The following is a 22,810-nucleotide window of genomic DNA, read 5'->3' on the forward strand; positions in this document are numbered from 1 at the left end:
TCATCTTCCCACTGTGGGTGGAACTGGAATCGACTTACAATATCATTTTCAAGTTGGCCCTTAATGTCACTGCAAAATATGTATTGGCTAGATATCCTGCATTAAAAACAGGCAGCTCTGCCTTCAAAAATATTTATTACAATAAAGTTCTGTCAGTTCTGATCTTGTACTAAGAAAGTGTTTGCTTCCCATAGTAAAGTGTGATAAAGCTTAGTAAAAGCACGGTAAAGCATAGCATAACCACAGGAAAAGCATGTGGCAAATGTATATAAGGGCGTATATACACTTCAATTAGCTGGGGTGTAATCTGAGAAAGTACAGAAGGTGTTTCCTACATACTGAACAAGGGGTGGGTGCTGGTTTTGTACAGACTGGATGATCAGACTTTAAATATACAGATATCGAAACGCCCTGAAATAATTGTTTAATTATTTCAACCTTTTCTGTACATCCATCCCCCCCCCCCCCCCCCCCCCCAAACAAAATGTATTTGTGTTACCGCGAGACGCTGCCTCAAACTAACAACGTCATTTGGCAGAATGTACAAAGAACATCAGAGAGTGCAAGCCTGTTTTACACTGATGTAGTATTTGGTGCCTCAGTAAAGTTAAGAGCAATGATAGATAGTGGATCTGTGGCAGCTACTTTGAGTGCTGCTGTAATACCCAAGTTGAGAGAAGCAGACATCATCCCCAATGCAGTTTTACATTTGAAGCTGTTCGGAAACACTGATGTTTCATTAACAACAATAAAGAACAGTTTCTTCAACATTAAAGAGTATTATATTTATAGAAAAAAACCCAGATGAATTAAAGCTTGTCAAGCCCATTGTTTTGTTATTTGGTTTTCTTATGGAACAGATGGAGTCCACGGCTGAAAATATAGATAATAGAGATCAATGGTAAAAGCAATAGCTGCTGAATCAGTAAGCCCCGCCCCCTGAATACTGTGTTCCGTATTTGATGGACAGGTGAGGTGTTTAAAGTAGACAGTCATTCAACAACTGGAACCACCAGAGCCAGCAGATACAGAATAACTGCTAAGGGACATGAAAGACAAATAAACGCTCCCACAAACGCAAACCCAGGCAAGCCTGCAAGCTGCTGCTTATGGTGAAATGTGCTAGAGAACTCACCCAGGAATCAAAACAAGGTAATAAACCAGTTCTGTAATGAATACAATATGCATGCAACTTAGTGTGATTTTGGTTAAATAAACACCTGAAAGTTTGAATAAGTACAAGGAAGTATGGTGTCTATTTTAATATCTTAAACTCATCAGCCTGCTCAAAAGAGTGTAACATTGTAAGATTTTTTTGTTAACGATTAACCTTTTCAAAAATGAAAATGAGCCGTGCATTTGTGAAACGTGATCCCCCCAAACTATTTAATAATAAAAAATATAGCAGCATGCATTACTACTTAATGTTATTTTAAAGATACATTGTTTGAAGTATGGGTGTATTTGTACAACACATGTTCTAGTAAAACCAGACCTGGCTGTAAAACGTGTGTTACCTGTTTAGAAGAGGATCTAAGAAGGCTGACCCTGGCATTATTTGTTGTAATGGTTTTGCAGGGACTGTGTAAACACATGGAGAATGGAATGTAACATTTAAACAATGGAAAGCTGGTTGAAAAATAGACACAAGTATAAAACAACAGCAGTGAACTTGAGCAGGGCAAGAGTGACAGAAACAAAAAGAATCAGTTCCTTAGCCACAGGGCACACAATTAAACAGAGTTCTCTGTTAACCTCAAGAGGAACTTGGTCGGGTCTGAACTAACACGGTAAGCTTAATTAACATGGCATACGTCCCAAGTTTCATGAACTGGAATGCGGGTCCAGACTATTTCAGCAGGGTAGGGGGGTGTTCGGTGTATTGGATTAATCTGACCTACATTTTTTAGATTACATTTAGAATCAATAAAAGAAAAAGAAAACATTGGTTAATTTACTTGAATTAAGAACCCATCAATGAATGAATTACCATTTAAGCATGTGATAATATATATATAAAAAAACTTTTTAATAAAATAGCAAAACCATGACGATTTAGCAATTTTACGGTTTCTGATTGGTACAAAAATGAAGGCTGAAAATTGGGACAGTCCCAGTGTTCCTGGGACGTCTGGTAGCCCTAAACTGGTACATCGGAGTGTCACCATTAACCTGGCTTTCTAACTGTAGTGGGGATGCCCCTTGTGGATGCAAGTTACATCAGTAACAAAAACGTTAGGTTGCTTACCATAACCATGGTTCCCTGAAAGAGAAGACAACCACCAAAACATTACGTATGGGATATGCCTGCCTATTGGTAGGTATTTTCTGAGCTCTCTATACCAGAGATGCCGATAGGACCCTTCCTGGGATGATGCCCTCGGTCCCGCCTACTGAGGGGTTAAAACGGTCATTCCTTGGAAGCCATTTCTCTTTTTGCGTCGAAGTCATGAGGGTGTCCGATGCAACATCGCTGGTTGATGGTCGTCTTCCAATAGGCAGGCATATCTCATACGTAATGATTTGGTGGTCATCTTCGAATTGAAAGGGAACTACATAGACAAATGATATAGAGAGTGAATCCAGAATACATTAAGTTATAGTTAAGGTAACTAGTTATGGTAAATGTGATATCTGAAACACAAACTCAGTTTATAATTAGATACTTTTTCAAACTTGCCTTTTTGAAAATACAAAATCAAGCTGATATGAAAAGAATAGAATTCCAAAAAGGAACTGTTTCTTAAAATAGAAAACAGGTAGCGAATTAAGATGCAAAGAAGGGAAACCCAAGAGCAGCTATAATGTGGTACAAGCCCTCGGTACAATGGTACTACAGTTATAACACTTTCATATTTTAACACACCAATGGTATCACATGAACAACTAACACACAGCAGTAATGTGGACTGCCATAATGGTACCATTGTGCTACTGTATGTAGACCATTGTTCAGTATTTATTCAAAATCCATTTTTTTGCCATTCCTGGTAATGTTGTGGTCTATTAATTATATTTAATGTCATAATATAAACCAGTTGGATTGAAATCCATCTCCTCAAGTCCGGAACAAACACAAACACGTAACTGCAGGGCAAAAGACGCTCACCGCACCGTTTATTTAAACAAAAAGAAAAGAAAATATTCAAACAAAAACACTTGCTCACAGAGCGAAACAAAAATCACAAACACAATAACCAAATAAATGATCCAGGTCAGGCTGGGCAAATCGCCTTCATTGTTCCTTGATTTATTTTAATTTGATTTCTCTCCTGTCTCCTCCGCTCTCGTTCTCCACTTCTGAACACCCACCCGAGTGCAGAGAGCTGCAAGCTTTTATGCAGGTGACCATCTCCCGTTTAGCAATAAATTAAACAATTAATTAATAGGGAGATGGCCACCTTCTGCACAAGGTTTTTAAATTGTGGATGGGTCTTCCCATCATAGCCAGTATATATGAGAAGATATGACACCAAGCCCAAGGGTTCTGAAGCACTCTTATCAAAATGTGACACACCTTTACTGTAAGACTGCTTCAAGTATGAATTATAATAAAAGTGAAGCATGTTTACTATATACCTGCACTTAGCCAGAACACATCAAACCAGAGGAAGGATTTCTAATGCCAGGGCTGAGTCTGCTCACTGCAAAGTCACTGCTTCAATGCCATGGTGCTGTGATGGATTACCAGTATGTACTGGCTCATGCCATTATGATTCTTCTGGTGTATTGATATTTTCATAGTCTACCACTGGGCTACCACTGCATTTAATGCAGAAGCATTGCCATTGTACACAGTGCTGCAGGTAAAGATAGTACAAACACTGTCGCCATTACTGATTTAGGAAACAAGACTGGTGACATTTCTTTCAACTGGCATGAACCACTGCCGGTCTGACACATATTTTTTGAAATTGTATTTAATTGGTGAAAGAAAAAGAAAAAAACATAAATATCCTTTATGAGTGAACAACACACTTTTCTCACAGTATCTCCAGCTAGTGCTTTATGAATTTTAACGCTACAGGCGTTTCTTGCAGAACCGCATTTCAAAGATGGGGAATGAATTATCAGCTACAGAAAATGCAGAAGGCAATGAGGGCAAGGCTTTTGAAAACGGAATACAGGTATTTGTGAAAGAAGATTTGTATTTTCTTAATTTGTTTCAGTGTTAAAGGAATATTATGATTTGAAACCTACATTTGAATTATTATTTTTACTGCTCCAATTATCATTGTGCAGTTGAACTTTTAATTTCAAATACATTTTCTTCAAAAGTCTTTGCATTTGCAACAGCAAGAACAGGCCCCCAGTGTTGGTTTGCATGATTTCTTTGCAGAACTGTTTAAACATGACTAAACTATAACTAGATAAAACATTTACTGCCCCACCCCACTCTGGGATAGGTGAGTGAAACACAAGGTAAATATTTCCTCTGGAAAATTACTTTAATACCTGTGGACCAACATTAAATAGATATTCTCTCTAGTGTTTTACTTTCAGTTTTCAAAGATAAGCAAATGAATCATACAACAAATGCTAAATAAAGAGGGATTAGGCAGGCAGTGGTGAGGGTATAGAAGTTAATTTGTGTGAGAAAACAGATTTACAACATTTTCATGCATATGTTGAGCTGGTCACATGCACATAACTTTAAAACACATTTAAAAAGTTAAATTACTGAAAGATATTTGTTCAAATGTAATGACATTTTCTCATCAGTAGTCTATAGTTCAGGTGAAAAATGAAGTCTCCATGTTGCCAATGCTGTAGTCCATATTTGTCTAGTTTTCTAGATGCATCTAGTCGCTGATGCAGCTTGTCGATAATTGGCTTAAGTTTTTAAAAAGTTATTTTTACCAATACTCAGTCATATCCAAAAGCCACAGTCCCACAAGTTGCATGTCTTCATATTTAAACAAACTTCTCTGTTTTAGGTTGAGCCTATTGCTGGGAAGCTTCAGAATGGAGGTGCACATGTGCAGCCCATTGAAATTTCAGTGAGCAATGACGTTGGTATGTATGTTTAAAATTGCAATATATTAGAAGTGTGACATTCTGTTATCATCATGCCCTGAAGCAAGGTTCTGCTAAGGTTACTAAAATATGTTTAAGACTAGATGCCTTACAGCCTTACAAACTACTGCAAAGCACTATCGCCAACATTTGACATGCATGTTTTTGACGGTACTTCAATTAATAAAATGTTGTGTCTTTGACAGTTGATGTGCTTTGACTATGAGTTCAGGATCTGCACATCAGTGCGAGCTGCCTGCCACAGACATATGTAATATAGGCTAGATCTTCAAAGTGTCCTTATATTAGTAGCGCCATCTACTGCACAGCAGTGTATTGCTGGCAACACAAAAGGAAATGTGATCCAAAGTGGAGAATCACTGGCTTCTATAAAGACTGAAAAAATACAGTATTTGATATGTTGCAATAAGAACCAAGAATGATTGCCGACATCCTAAAACGGTAACAAATACCTGAAACAATTCAGTTTAAAGCTACGTGTTCTTTAAGATGAAGTCCTCCAAGCACACATGGGAAATGCAAGGATTTTACTTTGCAAACGTGATGGTTTAAGTCTGAGGGAATGCTAACTTTGCAGTTCTGTTTCTGTAGTGTTCTTTTTATTAAACACACTCCCTGTTTCAAATGGTTTCTATTCTTATGTGAAGGGAAGATTGCATGGGTGGAGTTCTTTTTCTCTGCTCTCAGTAATCAGTAATACAGTAGATCAACACCATTCTGTGGACAATGAGGGTGTTACTGTAACTTTGTATTTGTAAGAACGAATATTTGACTTGGCCTCATAATTGACATGTGTCACTTCACTTTAAGTAAACATTTTCAATTGGAATTCAGTAAGCAACATTTTACCCTAATAACGGCTCTTATTACAAGTAAATAGCTTAAATTTATTTATTTATTACTTGTTAATGTTTCCTTACCATATTTGTGTTTCTTTTTGCAATAACTCAAATATCGTACTGTATTTATTTATTTATTTTCAATGTTGATAACTCTGTGTTGCTTTGACTATGAATTAAGGAGCATTCTAAAGTTCCAGTTGACCTGCATAGACCAGTGCCTATATATCAGTAAGCGCCAGCATTTGAGTAATTGTGATAGGAACAACTCTGAATTACACCCAACATCACAAAAAGGGACAGCTGGTTAAATACTTTACATCATATACATTGTTTGCCTGTACCAAAACCCTGCACTTTACAATTACCAGGTAGCATTGTTCTGTCATATAAGTGTTTAACATCCTAGTTATGATAACAAGTGCATAATAAAAATATTTGTAGTGCTGCCAAAAACATTCAGCACCTCACTTTACAAGTTACAGAAAGCAGTAAGAAAAGCATTTGTGAACTGGGTTTCTAGTTTTCATAGGAATATTTGGTTTTGTACTACAATTTAATTCCCAAAGACATGAGAACGATGGGCCAGTAGTTGTAGTCGGGGGGGGGGGGGCTTTTAAGTTCCCCTTTTCATTTTTGAGGTGTTGTCACACCCTGCTTTAGGACTTTTTAAACAAGTTGTTCCCTACCACACCCTATTATTATTATTATTATTATTATTTATTTCTTAGCAGACGCCCTTATCCAGGGCGACTTACAATCGTAGGACACATTTCAGATCCACAGCCCCACTAAAAGCCTCAAACCTCCCCTGAGTGACACCATGTTCACTGTGCCTACTTTAGATTCAATGCCTTTCCCCTCTCGAGGCCTGTGTTCAAGTTCAATTTTAGCAATGTTAAAGTAGCTAACACAATAAGTCCATAAATCTTACCGGACATGCTCTTTCTCTTCACTATTTAGATCACAAATGTGCAGTTTTGAAAGAAACACATGTTACAGCAAGCATGTCTTTTCATTTTAAAACACATTGGGTACTACACTAGGACAAAGGTTTGCTTTGCCTTACGCTCATGTATTATACTGTTTCAATTCCTAGATCATTTCACCTCAGTCTTGGTCAAAGCATGTTATTGGCTGCAACTTGATTTTCTAGGTGAAATGACCAAGGAAGTGCAGCATTACCCCAAAGCAAGGACACTGATTGTTTTACATATAGAACCGTATATATTATGTTTTAAAATGAAAATACATGTTTGCTATAATAAACTATTATTAGAATGTGTGGGTGTCAAAAGGCATTAATTTAAAACAGTACGAGAAAACGAACACATAGCCACAAATGTTAAATAAGGAGACTTTTTAGAAGTTGTTTAAGATGCCTAATTTAAGTACAAAGTGGTCTAATATTTTCACATTGTTTCTGTATTAGTGATTGCTGACAGACAATTGAAATTCTCACACCCAAAGGTTATCATGCAGGTAGCTATAAAGGATATACAAGTCGAATTTTGAGGAGTTCTAATACATTTGCACACTGCTGTCTATAACATACAATCCTAAATCCCTCAGAGCACCTATTAGATAGATCAGTTAATAAACATTACTGATGTATTACAGAACGCTATTGTATTTATAAGTCCAACAGAAATGAAAGAAATTAAAGTACAAAGAGGGAGCCAAACAACAGTGCTTTAATATGTTCTGCTAACTAATGAACACCCTTTCTATTGCAGCTGACTGTAAAGCAGATGTCAAACAGAACACAGAGCTCTCCTCATCACAGAAGACAATGGAGATGAGTTCCAGTTCTGGGCAGGATGGGAACAATGCAGGGAAGAATGCCAAGAAGACCATGCCAGCTGCCAAGTCTCTTTTCTCACTGTCATTCTCCACACCAGTACCAGTCCGTTCTGAAGCCCCCACTGCCACTGATTCATCATCATCATCATCAGAGCCGGCCAAGCCTTCCAGCGGCCCAGAAAACCCTCCTGCAAACCAGTTCACAGCAGAGAAGACTGTGCATCCTCAACTGCCCGTCCCGGAGCGAGAGTCAGTCAAGGCAGAAAAGCGTCCTCCGAGCCAGTCCTTGCTTCCTGACGTGTCCTTGAAAGAATCTAAAGAAGCTCCAAAGCCTAAAGAGATCAGCTTCTTTGACAAACTGTTTAAAACGTCAGACAAGGAGAAGGAAAGCAGCAAACCTGTGGATGAAACCCAACCGGAGTTGAGCACTGAGGACAGCAAAGGGCCAGCTGCTACTGCGACGGCAAATGAAGTGGTTCAAGTACAACTGAACAATGCGCAGAGGGCTGTGAGTATGCAAACTGCACTCAATAACTGTCATACAATCTTATGTGGTCAGGCTTAAAGGGGAACTGTGTATAACATATTAACCGTTTTCAGCATACTAATTGTTGACAACTATAGGGCTACGGTTAGTTAATATACAGTAAGCTTTTAGTTATAGAAATAACAGTATAACTACAACCCAATCGCACTAGCGCAATGTACATGTTGTATAGCTTGGAGTTAATATAGGTGGGGAACTTGTTTTACTACTTTGTAAATAGATTACAAAATATAAAAAAAACCATGAACAGCATATGTTAAGATGTGTGTCTTTAGAGTAAACAAGGTCAATATGATTCATATGCTAAGATGTGTGTCTTTAGAGTAATCAAGGTCAATATGATTCATATGCTAAGATGTGTATCTAGAGTAATAAGGTCAACATGGTTCCTGTTGAGATCCTGTTACACATTACTTAAAAGAATTCACTCACCATTACCGGTTTGCCAGCATTTCAGACCAGTACATCTCATCCTGTGTTAGTTTTTAACTAGCCTGGCTGGGTTTTGTACTGCCTTGCCAGTGGCCGATGAAAAGATTTAATGTGCTGTTTTTTTCTCCTCTTGGGACAGTTAAGCACAGCAGTATGTATACCCGGCCAATAGAACCTATAAGAAACAGCGGGTCCCAATCATCAGCACCTATCAATCAATCTGCAGCTTCACTGCGTCACTACCATGCATCCTCGACCACACCAAAAATGATAAAATAACATACAAATACATTTTGCTAAAACATTGAAGTAATAATTAGCTATAGTCTGCGTTGATGCTTGGTCCTGGGCAGGCAGTGGCTGGCGGGTGTGGGGTTTTTGTGTCTCGGAGTGGGAGACCCTGTCCTATGTGTAGATGTCATCCTCTGCACAGGAAATACAATATAATTCTAAAGTTATAAAAACAGCAACACTGTTTTTTTTAATTTTAATAGTATGATTTATACTACAGTAATTAAAAGATCGTGTGAAGGGAGTCGTTATTATAAGACTCATCGTTTTGCACAGTTTGAGCAGAAGCCTACAGGGACACCCTACACGCAACATTTAACTTGCAGAAAGTTAAAATAAAAGATGGATTTAAAAAGTAGAAAATGAACCAACAGTATATTTAGTACCAGTATTATCTACAGCCAGAGTCTTTCACCCAGAGTACAACAGAGGAACATTATTCACACACCTTCTACATATTATTATTCTTGATCTGGAAATAGAACCTCAAAATGATACCACCCTTCAACGCCACATTAACCGCGTGTTTGATTTGCTAATCCCTTTCTCTATATGCAATAAATATACAGTGGGAAGAGGCTGGCGGTATATCTGGGTTCTGAGTTTAAGAGCTGCTGTAATGTTTATTCTAATCGCCATGTGATAATCATGCCTGTGGCCTACAAACAACTGAGTGCAGTTACAGTATTACATGGTCTTTGTTAATATGTGGTGCCTGGAGCTCTTTATTACAAGCTGTGGGAAGAACAGTCCATCTTGCACTGGCAATAAAAAGCCAAAACACTCAGCTGAACCTGACACTCATTAACAGAGATATCCAGAAACAAGCCCCTTTGTTTACTGCTCGCTTAATGGTGTCAGTGGTATTGAGAAAGCACACCAAATGATCATGAAGCATTGTGAACATGGTTTAAAACAATTAATGCCAAATAAAAATTACAATATAGCATGGAATAGCAGTATTTCATGCTTTATTTAAACACTAAGATCAGAGATGGAGTTGCTGGCAGAGAAAGTGAATGTGTGTGTGTGTGTGTGTGTGTGTGTGTTTGAAATCCACAATAATAATGTGCTTGTTGAAACACAAAGTCTGTGATACAGAGATAGCCAAGGCTGGCAGACAAAGAGGAGATTAACAGTTATTTTACTGGGCGCACAGACAGTGTCTCTTTAATAAAAATAAGCATGTTTATAAAAAGATTATTAGTCAGTTTACTGACAACATTAACCTTTCATCATCCACCATTCCTTAAATGGGCCCTGTTCTGGGTCTGTTCCCATGTGGATAGCAATTTATGCTACTCAAATTGTGTTTATTTTCCATATATCCATCTTCTGAGAGACAAAAAAACACGTAAACTCGTCCAACGCAATAGGGAGCTGAGCATAAGCTGAGGGAACACTAAGCCACTTTGTTTGTTGGAACTTGGTTTCAGGAGATGAGGTTTCAGGCCACTGAATGGCACACCAGGGGAGACTTGGGGTTTGATACAGCAACCTCAAACTAGGTCCCCAAATCTCCTGAAACCAAAGTGTTTTTGTGCTCCCTTTGCTTTAGAATCAAAACATTAGCCTCAGCTAGTGTCTTAGATTTCTGGGAAAACTTGCTTGTAACAGGAGTTACACATTAAATGTGAAATGTGTTGGAGAACTCAGTAGATATATCTACATTAACAAATTAAGTCAAGAATTTTTCAGTAATTCAGTATAATTAAACCTGCACTATATCGTCATTCATTTGAATATTGCCTAGACAGTGCAATTTAATGACTATTAATATTTAATCTTGACTGCAAGGTTGTTCATATTATGCAAATTACCTTTGACTTCTCTTCAAGAATACCGTATTATAAACTAAGAAATTTAGTTAAACTAAGATTTTTCTTTTTTTCTGAGTGGTTTCTTGCTGGTTTTATACCATTACAATAATTTGACTGCTGTCTTTGAGCTTGCTAATGTCATATGCACTTCATATGCGTTTTTGGCAGAACTACACATAATTTAATATAGCATATTTCAATACACTATGTGTTTTAGTTTAGAGGAACCAGTATTTATGATAACTTCCTCGATTCCTATGTATATTTAGAAATACTAAAAGAAACTTAACACACACAAAATAAAGACTTCTAGTCAAAAAGTTTGTCATTGAATTTATTCATTTCCTTTTAGTATTTCTAAATGTATCACAATTCAGTGTTTTATAGTAATAGATACTTAGATTTATATGTACCCTTTATTTATTTTGTTAGCTACGCCTTTTGTGATAATGAAACCAAATTAAATTCCTTATGCTTCTTGTTCTAAGTATGTTTATGAGGTGAAAATCCTACAACAGTACAGTGACTGTTGAGAAAATGTTCACCAGTGTTTTTTCCTGCCATTGATTTAACTCTTTAATGAGAATCACGACATAACTTTCCAAATTGCAGGCATACCATACATTTCTTGCATATTAGTTTGCAACTGCATAGCAGATTTGCAAACTAATATGTCAAGTAGATTTCAAACCCTGTCCTGAAGTATTAGGCACAATAATAAACCTTAATATTTCATAAATATAAATACAAAATGAAGAAAGCAATTTAACGCTCTAATACATTTTAAAAACACGATTTTGTTCGAATCTGCCACTTCGTAAAGCATAAAGGCACGCGTTGAAAGCCTGCAATGAACATTACTGAATACCAATTGAAAGAAGGCACCCATATACTTATAAAGGGCCGATTGTTGCTGCCCTGTGTGGGTTGTAGAATGGATGGAATACTTGTGCTCAGAATTCAATGCCATGATTAACAAATGGAGATAGCAATCAGCTTTGTAGTCCTTATGCAGTTCCAGCACTTATTATTTGTGCTTTACAGGAGCCTGGAGAAGGCAGCAGCATTTCTGTAAGGCTTCAGAATTCCCAGAGCGAGGCTACCGACAGAACCAGGGACTCCACCGAGGATTCAGACCGTGACCAGGACAGTTCAGGAGACGAGACTGCCACAGAAGACAATCCAGTCATGAACTTTTTTAAAACCCTTGTAAGTTTTGCACATCTATATTATCTTCAAAGCAGGATGGTTTGTTAGTGGGGTTGTGGGGTCCAAAACCCCATGATCCTTTTTTTAACCCCACACCAAATGTGGTCAGAAATAAGTTCAGGGGTACATTTGTAAATGTTATTATAATTTAGATGTTGCACTATAGAGCTTTATACATACATTTTACTTAATCTATTGTACGCATAAATATTGCTGAATAAAAACCTTTAAAATCTGATATATTTTTAAATCGTGTGTTGATCTAAAGTTTCACTTAATTGGATAGTTTTTAATTTTAGAAAATGTTGGCAAAAGTTAATGTGCCATACATATAGAAAGACGTATACGTGAAATGTTATACAATGACGTCCATAGTAAAATACAAAGACAAAGCATAATGCTCATACTGTTATAAATTGGACACTTCTGCTTTCCTGATTTAGGTTTCTCCAAGTAAATCATCCAAATCTGATTCTGAATCTCAAGATTCTCCAAAAGAAAAGGTAAGCCACAGCATCTTTAATCTACTTTGAGATGCATGCATAACTTTGAAACACTTATTATTATTAATTAGTCATTTAGCAGACACTTTATCCAAAGCGACTTACACAGACTAGGGGGTGAACTATGCATCACAACTGCTGCTGCAGAGTCACTTACAATAGGACCTCGCTCCGAAGGACGGTGCACAAGGAGGTTAAGTGTTTTGCTCAGGGGCACACACAGGGAGTCAGTGGCTGAGCCGGGATTGAACTGGGAACCTCCTGGTAACAAGCCCCTTTCTCTAACCACTGGACCACCAAACCACTCAACCACAAAGGCAAAAGAAAGTCAAGTAGACAAATGTTTTGGCCAAAGCCTCCATCAGTGTGCTGGTTCTTGTATATGCTGCTGGAATTCGATGCATGCAAGATCTTTTTTATCGTACAGGGGCCCCACGTCAACTGTAAATAATAAGGCTGCAATCGTTACACTAATTATAAAATACTTATTTATGATGAATGGTTTTGTTAAAAGGCAGCATTTCTATAAGACATGGTGAAACTGGCTCATGCTATTAGCAGTGTGTGGTGCTTTTGTTATAAACGCTAATAGTGCATCTCCAGATAGATCAGGTAAGGACTTTTCCACGCTGATGAACCTCTACATTAGCATACCTTTATGTCACATTGTCAATCAGCCAACCCCCTCCACCCTCCCACTGCAGCTGGGCTTGTCCTAGACAAATAAATAATGCATGTATTATTCAATCAGTAGAGATGTCTCTGAACTCACTGGACAGTTCTTACACAAAGTGCACGCCATGGCCATTAACCAGCTGGGTTATTCTACTATAGATACCAAAGATCTCTGACAGGCATAAAACAAGCTATTGCTCTGACCAAAAAAAAAACAATCTATCCAATGGGTCATTCATCAGTCATCAGAAATTCTTATTGATGATGAGGAGTTATGTTGATTAACACGTTCTTATCATTAGTTCCCACCTTCATCAGATAGCATTTTAACAAACCACTGTAGGCAATTATTAAAATAGTGAGTTATCTGTAAATCAATTACTCTGCATTTTGTTTAGTTTAAGGATCCATTTATAGAATATCTCTACCTTATAAAACAATATTATTAAGAATATGCAATAGCATTTTAATGACACATTGCTAATGTGAAGATTGCTGTTTTCAAGTAATTATAGTGTGGCGTGTGAAATGTTCTGTTAATGTGGTATTATAGTGTGTCATTATTGTTAATAACTGTATAATATACAGTGACGGCCAAAAGCTTCACCTCAAATTTTAGGATTGAGACTTAATTAAAAAAACATAATTTAGATGTTTTATTTAACATCTTGTAATCAAAGAAACAAAGTTTATTTAAGATGAACTCAGTCAATACCGCCTCTTAAAAAAACAGTTTGCTGAAGCTACACTTATATTTACTTTCTCATATCTGTCAGCATGCTCAGTTGTTTAAGTATTAGCCAAGTTACACGACTTGGCAACATTATTTTAAATACTGGATAATCACAGTATTTAATGACAGCAACAAGACTTACAGCCTGATAATTTCTTATTCCTCTGTCCACAGAAAAAAGGGCTAGACTCTAAAGAAGCGATGGCCGAGAAAGAGCAGAAAGCATCAAAAGTGGAAAAGGGCCAAGCCAGCCTGCCTGTCGCTCAGCAGCTTCCAGCGAAACCAGAAACGCAGCCTGCAAAAGAGCAGGAGCCTCCAGGGAAACAGAAGACAGACAAGGAGTCCTCACCCAGTCCATTCAGCAAGCTTTTCAGGCAAAAGGTATCTACATTTTTTCTCTATTGGCAAACCAATATAGTGTTTGTCATATAAAAGTTTACTATATTAAATCTACTCTATTAAGTATTTTATTCAGTTTTCCTCATTCTTTTGCCATAGTTATATTATGTTTTTTTTTTTTTTTTTATCATATTTAATATGGGTTGCCATTGTGTTTTGTTTTTTGTTTTCATTTTTATGGTTTAGCATACCTCTCTGCTTTTAACATGCTTTATTACACTTTGCAATATGCTTGACTAAAGGAAGCTTTTATAAGGGTTATAGTGGTTTAAAAAAAAAAAAACACTGTTTAACTTGTACTTGAATATACACTGAGTGACAGTGGATACTTTACTCTTCTCTTATGTATGTTGGTTTCCCTGAATCTTCTATCTATTCAAATGATACTTTTGGCCAACATTGTATTTGTTAGGTACAGTATATTATTATCTTGTTACACTTTTATCATTTGACAATATTTCCAGTATATAAAAACACAAATGAATAGATGTTTAATTTCATGATGCTTATGATTAATATTGCCTACATACTATTACATGCTGCATTTATTTACTTTTAAAGTCAATGAAGGAGGGGTCACAGGCGGTTGATACGAAAGTGAATGTAAGTCAATGTTTTTTTGATATTATTAAAAAGCATGAAGTCACAATAATGCTACAGGTGCACTTCACTTATAACAGATCCTGTTAGAACGGAGTTCCATTTACAACGTATTGAGAAGGCATGTCCCTGCCAAACAACATGGGTTTTAACGGGGAATTACCCTGGTTAAAACTGACTCGTTTATAACGTATATACACTGTTCGTACAGTTTTCCTGTTCCATTGGCAGATATTGTGAGTTTAATACTTACAGTTTAATGCATACATAAGGCCCTTGTTTTCGTCTTTTATTTTTCTTTAAAATTCCCTGGGAATTTATCAGTGTTTATTACAACCACCACAAAAACGGGTGAAAATTGGTGCAAAAATATATTTTTCTGGGTAAATATGGGGGTTCATTTTTGGAGGACGGGAGGACAGCAAACAAAAACAACAAATAGAGAAAAGTATTGGAAGTAAAAGCCGTTTATTGCTGTGGTAACAAACAGAATTCAAACTTCTCTTTTTAATAAACAGTTTACTGTTGGTGACTTAAAACCATTTAGCCTGTAAACATTTTCATTAAATCATTGGGCCATATTTTTATACAAAATCTACACCCATTACAAAGATAGATTTGAATACATTTACCAGCCTTATGAAGCCCTGCCAGAAGCTTGATATAAGGGGCTTCAGTGTGCATTCCACAAGTCCTGCGTAGCGTGGGCGTGTCCAAGGCTCGTTCTCCTGCAGTCTTGGATGTAGCCGAATTTAAAAAATATTCTCTCCGCATCAGCTGAGCCAGGCGAGACACTGAGGATGAGAGAAGCAGCACGGCTCAAATTTGGAAAGTCGGTGCGGTGGTTTTTCAGAATAAGTGATGCCGCCGTTGTCTGGAGAAGGCACTGCCATCTCCACATGGAATTTCCAGTTTATACCATTTTTCTTTTTCAACCCATTTTAGCATGAAAAGTAGTTCACTAACATCAACTGTAATTGCTTTGAAAGCTGTTAACTACCCACGCTATCTGTAAAGCATGAAACGTGTACGTGGTGGGCGTGAGAATAATTAACAATACATACAACTACGTACTTTGTTAATAAAGTACTGATTTCCATTGTCCCTTAGAGTCTGTTATAAGTGGAGTGCACCTGTACAATAAAAAGAAAACACAATATTATGACAGACCCTCCTAAAGGAAGCAGAACCGTGTGTATAAATTACTAACATATAAGAGTGCATGTTAGGTCAAGCTTTATTTTAAGGGGCACTCTGACAGGATGGACGATGAGCGTTGGTCAGGCTGATAAAAATCAAGAGTCACATGAAATAAGAATATATGTAAGCACTTGTGTGCACTTTTATTAGTTATAAACACCAAAAATAAGCAAATACTGATGGCAAAGACATAGCTTTTGCTAGTACAGCGAGGCACATTTACCTACACCCTATCATCCTTAAATCTGGGTTCTGTAGCCTTTTATACACACCTGTATAGTTTACTAAATTGATTAAGTAATTGGCCAACCAATTTTAGGTACCACTTAACTCCATTCCACACTCTCACATGGCTGGAACGGAGGTAGCCAGGGACCATAATAAACCACTAAATCACAATTGTGTAACACAAGACACCTTAACCTGTCCCTGGAATGTATGTATTATTGTATTAACAACTAGCTTACACTAACACTATTGACATATTCATAAACTAAATATCTAAATAATGACTGTACATTCTGACCATGTGCAATGTATTGGGTGCCAACAGGCCGTGTGAAAAGCACTGTTCAGAACTGTGGTATCTCAAATGTTTTTTTTAGTAAGGGGTTGAAATGCATGACTTCTAATATCCTTGTTTACAAGCAGGGAGAGCAGGAAGCAGAAGCAGCCTCAGATGTAAAAGCTGTGAAAGCAGTCCCATCGCAGTCTGCCAAAGGGGAAAGTAAAGGGGCAGAGTCAGCAGCCAAGTCCCAGAAGAGTGGCCAGGCCGAGGGGCAGCAGGAAGGACAGGAGGCTCAGACACAGCAGAAACCAGCTAAAGAAGCCACGGCCAGCCCCTTCAGCAAACTCTTCAAACAAAAGGTCTGTTTAAAAAGCATTCAACGAAGGGTAACTAAGCACTGTTAGTAATATCAGTGAGGCAAATATGTAGGAGACATGTCACTGTATATTAAGTCAAATACAACATGACCTTCTTTTGCACACATTTAAATATCATATATTGTATGTTGAGTCATGTCTTAATTTTCTGACACACGTCCATAACATAATGGCAAGGACCAGACCTAAATCATCTCAAGCAAGTGTGTTGAAATTGCTACATGTTATTACAGAAAGGTACAACAGTGAATGCTTTATTGCTAAAGTATTACATCCTGAAAACATTCTCACCTTTTTTGCTTTGCTCTTAATATTTATGTTTTACTGAGTCTGCTGAGTCTGTTAGATGAAGCCCACTTATTTTCCCAAATCATTTCCTGTGTTACAGGTAATAGGACCCCACTTGACCCACAGATTCCTTTGTGCAGCTCAGAAGTATAAGGCTGGGGTTCTATTCTGTGTGACACAGGAAGTGGCAGGAACGTGTTGTCAAAGTGTTAATAAAGATAGAAAAACAAGCTTATGCTAATAACAACAAAGCATTTAATATACACAAAGGAATCTTGAGAGAGAGAGAGAGAGAGAGAGAGAGAGAGAGAGAGAGAGAGAGAGAGAGAGAGAGAGAGAGAGAGAGAGAGAGAGAGAGAGAGATCCTTGATATACCTGCCTGCATGAAAATCTCTGGGTGCAAGAATTTCAGTTTTTCGGTCAGTAGTCAGTGAAACAATAGGCACTCATGTTTGAAAATGTTAGACCACTTTGTGTTTAATTAGGCATCTTTAACAACTAACAACTTCTAAAAAGTCTCATTTTAGCATTCTTGGTTATGTGTTCCTCTTACCATTTTAAATTAATTTCATTTATGGCCTTTTATATTATATATATATGCTCAGTTTAATTTCTAAATTTGCATTTCTAAAAAGTAACTACATTGATGGCACTTGTATTACTGTATTTGTCGTGCAGTGTTTTCCATGTGTTTGTTTGTGTCACTAACACTTAAAATGCATCCCTGAATTACCTTTCCTACAGACAGTAGCGGAATCACAGACTGCAGAAGCAAAGGTATGTGAAAACGCTATTGTGTTTTGTCCAAACCCTCGCTCTGGTTTGCTTGCAGTAGTTCTCCATTTGCTCTTTCATTGCTTGAATTGATCATTTCCCCAAACGTTCCTTCCAATTAAGATATTACCACTGTAGACCCCAATGTCTTTTCAGTTCAGCTTGTACCCTTTTTTATTTTAAATTACTAAGGTTGAAGTTGACGCTCCAGCAACCACCACTGTCACTTCAAATACTAAAACAGCAGAAAACTCAACTACAGCAGCCAAGGAAGGAGATGAGAGCAAACCTGCCAAATCAACCTTCATGTCTTTCTTTAAACCGCTGGTAAGGAAACCGATTCCTGTTTACATAAAGAGGAAACCACATTCACAATGTCCCTCACGTGTGCATGCATTGTCTTTTTGTAACTTACCGTACATACTAAGGGTTTGGGTTCAGCAGCTTCATTAAAACAACTGTAGTTAGACTGTGAGTGCTTTTAGTTTGGGCTTTTATACCCCACAGTATAAATGCTACCCCAGTTTACAGCTTGCTATTTAACCCTTAATTACACACTTGACATAATATATTAAGCAGCTATGAAGTATTAATAAAGTATTTTATATAACAGGGGTGTCATGGTTCCAATATTGAGTTTTATGCTTTCTGCAGCTGTTTTCAGGTAAATTCTCCTGTTGAAAATGAATTGCTTAAATCGAAAGCATTGAATTTGATTGCCTCCGTGCAAATCTGTATATGACAGGAGTTAAAAACGACTACAGTGTCACATACCCTTTACATTCCGAGTTGAATTTAGCTGATTTCTATAGTTTTTCACGAATAAATGAATAAAACTCAATATTGTTGCAATATAGCTCATGCATTGTAAAAAGAAGCCCATGTGAATGGCCTTTACAGCCATTTCCACAACAGCGCTGCATATTTTACTGTATCCTTTTTGTTTATTTGTTTTGGGATCTATTTCAATAATTTAAACAGTGGCACATCTCTTATAGACCTGAGTCCATTTTTATTTTATTGAATAATAAGCCATGCCTGGTGAAAATTGCAAGCTGGTGTAGTTATCGGTACCGATATTTATATCTGAAACAGTTTAGATCATTAAAATGGATCCCAATGTGTTTATTTAATTAAATGTGATACACTTCTACAGAAAAGGAGATACCTTAAAATAAATATTTGTGATTTTAGTCGGTCAGAGAGGAGGAAAAGGTTGCTTTCGAAGTAAATGGAAAAGATTCAGACCAGACAGTAAGTGTATAGTTTTTGTGTCTCAGTGTTGGTGGTGGTTTGTAAGTAAAGTGAACTGTTTTAGGAAACCCACACAGTCATAGTTATTCACTTTAAAACATTACTAGAAAATGATTTCTTACAAATCTGAACGCTAGTGAAGCAATTTAACATAGATTGTGTCAAAAAAAGTAAAAAGATAGAATTGTAAGTTAATCATTTTCTGTGTGTGGTGGATATGAATGGCTTTGTTGTTACCAGCTCCTAGAAGTTTTATCATATGATTTAACTTACTTTGGAATTTATAGAAATTCAGGTGAAGTAATTCTTTCAACACTCTTGTTAGCTGCTTTTGTGAAGTGGAAACGTGTTATCCTTCTAAGAAACTGTTTGCTGAACATGATATATTAAAACCAAAATCCCATTCTATACACAAATAAATCACAGAAATCCAGGCAATAGCAATGCATTCCTGGAAAAGGAGATTGATACCAGGTCAAACCCCCTTCCAGATTGAAAAGGGGCAGGTTTAACAGAAGTTTGCCGTTTCAAACATAACACACAGAGTAGGAACATTTCACCATGTTCTCACTTTTGAAGCTTTTTTATCCCTTTTATAAATTTGTGGGAAACATTAAAAAAGATTTCTAGGCAATTGAATTTTTGTTTAGTTTAGCATTTCTAAAAATATCCCTCCCGCTTGTATGAAGCGCCCCATCCTTCTCTTTCAGACAAACAGTCAAGAGGAGGCAAATGATTTTGTTTGCTTAGTAACTTTCACCTAAATGTTACCTAAAGGTCGCAAGGAAGACAGACGCATCTAGCCATCGTTATTTTTTTTTCTTACTCTAATTTAATGAGCAATATATTTAACTCTCATGGTAGTTAACTCTGACTAGAACATTGTATATGGCACTGTCAACAGATATGAAGCGATTTTGCATATTTAAACATAGAACCATACCCAGGTATACATGCGGCAAAGTCCTAATTGTGAGGGAATTGAAAGGGACTGACAGATGGCTGTCTTAATGGAGAGATGACTTTTATAATCAAGGGACTTTACTGGATTTACAAATCCTCTTGTATTCTGGTATCACTTTACATTGAGTGTAGTAGTTACTTAGTAGATACATGTCTACTTACACATGATTACAATGTTATTATGCATATTTACAATGTACTTAATGTGTATTTTCTTTTTCATGATATAACCCTAATTCTAACCTTAACCCTGTCCCGAACCCTAACTCGAAACCCCTAACCCTTTTCTGATACAATTGTGTACTTGCATATATTGTGCAAAAAAATGTACATGTTAAGTAGATTGCAGCTATGTACAGTAACATTGTGATTATGTATTTACTATGTAACTACTATGCAAATACACAGTAATTAGAGACACTTCATGTAAAGTGCTGCCTGTATTCTTCACCTCTTAAGAGACTGGACTCCAAAAGCAAAGCCACGGCGCAGGAGAAGCCGAGCGCAGCCCCAGAAGCAAAGGAGAAAGCCCCCTCGCCCGAGGTTAGCAAGAAGAAGAGTGGGAAGCAGGACAGCCTGCAGAAGCCCAAAGCCCTGGAGGCGTCCCAGGACAGCAAGTCCGTCTCAGAGGCGTCCCAGAACGGGGAGGAGAGCACCAAGGACACCCCCAGGAGGCTGGAGAAGAGACCTTCCATTGGAGGCTTCTTCAAAGGCTTGGTATGTGCGCAAGAGTTATTCGACAATGTTCATGTTTTTTTTTTTTTTTTTTTTTTGTAGAGCAAGGATTTGATCAACCTAAACGCTGGATTTTTTATTGCATTTTACAGTTCTGCTGATTCAGCCTGGGTTGCATCAACCACCTATCTGTCTAATTTAGTGCTTATTTAGAATATATATCTGGATTGGAATTAATCTCAAGGGCCAGTTGGGAATCACTCATTTAGATCATAAGAAGAGATGAAAGATCCGACTGTAATAACATAGTAAACCAGTAGAGGGCAGCAGACAACTGAGGTACAGCAATACACATTATATACCTGTACGCAGTTCAGGAAGGCTGATTAAACTATCTAGGAAACAGTCACACGTATTTGGGTAATTTTGGGACACAGATTAAATAATAAGAATGTGTATACAGAAATATCTATATAAATATGAGTTGCGCACTTGAGATTCACAGTATCATTATTATTATGATTTTTCTTTTTACAAACAGGGTTCTAAAAGGATGTCAGATGTTGGGGTACAAACAGACCCTGTGTGCATTTCTCCTGCTCAGAAATCAAAGTGAGGAGAGCGGCCAAGAAACCCCAAGAGCATGCAGACTGTGAACTGAATCTGTGCACATCTTTACTTTATCAGATGAGCACTGAGGGAAATAAGCAGCAGGGTTAAAGGGATGTGATTGTTGGATGATAAACGCAGGATGCGATTCATGTACAAAAAAAGAGGAAGAGAAAGAGTGGTTTTGAAAAGGTAAAAAAATATGATTGTCTCAAAAGAAATGCAGTTGGTCTGTGGTCTTGATGTTGAAATTGATGGGCACACAATTATAAGCAAATGTAAAGGAATCGATTGGGGCAGGGGGACGGGGGGGGGGACGGTAATTCATTTTTAATTCCATTAACATTTTCACACAATGCTGGTCAAAAGTATAGTAACAATGTGAAGAAATCGTTTCTTTTCTTCTTTTTTTAACTCTGCTGTAGCAAATACGTCATTAGTTTTGTTAATATATACATTCTGTATCATATTAATTTGAAAAAAAAGTGTAACAAAATCAGTGAAAAAGGTGCAGTTCTGAGTTGTGTTTTTATTTTCATTAAAAAAAATTGGACATATTTATAATGCTCTTTTAAACGGTATTAGAAAATGAACATCTATATTGTACTTTGTCTTCAACTAACATAAATAAAATAGCACTCAGTAACTTGCCTTTGTTAAGTCTGAAAGTTGAAAACTTACGGTATAGCAGAAACAGATCTGTATGCTAGGTTCTTGTGCAACTAGTAATTTACAGTAATATATACACTCGATGTATTTTGAATCTCTTTCTTTTAGACATGGCATGTGTCTGAAGGAAACGCAAACGAGCAGTACAGCTCAAAAGAAATGTCACTAAAAGTGATTACTTGTCTTTCAATACAATTTCATATCACTAGTAAACAGGTGTGAATAATCAATTAATTGATTGTAGCTCGGATAATTAATGCTATATATATATATATATATATAAATATAAATATATATATATATATATATATATATATATATATATATATATATATATATATATATATATGCTGTATTATTCAAAATAACTAAAAACTGTAGACTGTATAGGGAACCATGGTGATTAATAAATTAATGCTTAATTGAGGCTTGTGAAATAAAACCTATGGCAATCAATAATCGATAAATCAATACATTGTTGCATCTCTACCAAACACTGAGTTCTGGTCGTGAGAGATGAGCCAGAATTTCAGGGAGTTACGCAGTACTGAGGAGCTTGCAAACCTGTCAGGCACACAACTTCAGCACACGCTGGATAGTTCTTG

At 37.0% G+C, this 22,810-nt stretch overlaps 1 protein-coding gene across 5 annotated transcripts; it reads left to right on the plus strand.

The window, feature by feature from the left end:
* The first annotated feature begins 986 nt into the window (after positions 1 to 986).
* LOC117427035 (breast carcinoma-amplified sequence 1 homolog) lies at positions 987 to 22,187 on the plus strand. 5 transcript variants are annotated; one of them, XM_059004193.1, is made up of 14 exons: positions 987 to 1,152; positions 4,041 to 4,127; positions 4,938 to 5,016; positions 7,613 to 8,187; positions 11,814 to 11,978; positions 12,422 to 12,481; positions 14,064 to 14,270; positions 14,850 to 14,891; positions 16,737 to 16,955; positions 18,006 to 18,038; positions 18,228 to 18,362; positions 19,230 to 19,289; positions 20,712 to 20,969; positions 21,469 to 22,187. In XM_059004193.1, exons 2-14 carry the CDS (start codon positions 4,056 to 4,058, stop codon positions 21,541 to 21,543), a joined length of 1,980 nt encoding a protein of 659 aa, XP_058860176.1. In that variant the 5' UTR covers positions 987 to 1,152; positions 4,041 to 4,055; the 3' UTR covers positions 21,544 to 22,187. The 5 variants fall into 5 exon arrangements, with proteins under 5 accessions (XP_058860176.1, XP_058860181.1, XP_058860180.1 ...); XM_059004194.1 differs by having other exon boundaries at positions 988 to 1,152; positions 16,740 to 16,955; XM_059004198.1 differs by lacking the exon at positions 19,230 to 19,289.
* The last annotated feature ends 623 nt before the right edge of the window (positions 22,188 to 22,810 follow it).

This window comes from Acipenser ruthenus, chromosome 29, assembly GCF_902713425.1.
Source record: "Acipenser ruthenus chromosome 29, fAciRut3.2 maternal haplotype, whole genome shotgun sequence".
Classification (NCBI taxonomy): domain Eukaryota; kingdom Metazoa; phylum Chordata; class Actinopteri; order Acipenseriformes; family Acipenseridae; genus Acipenser; species Acipenser ruthenus.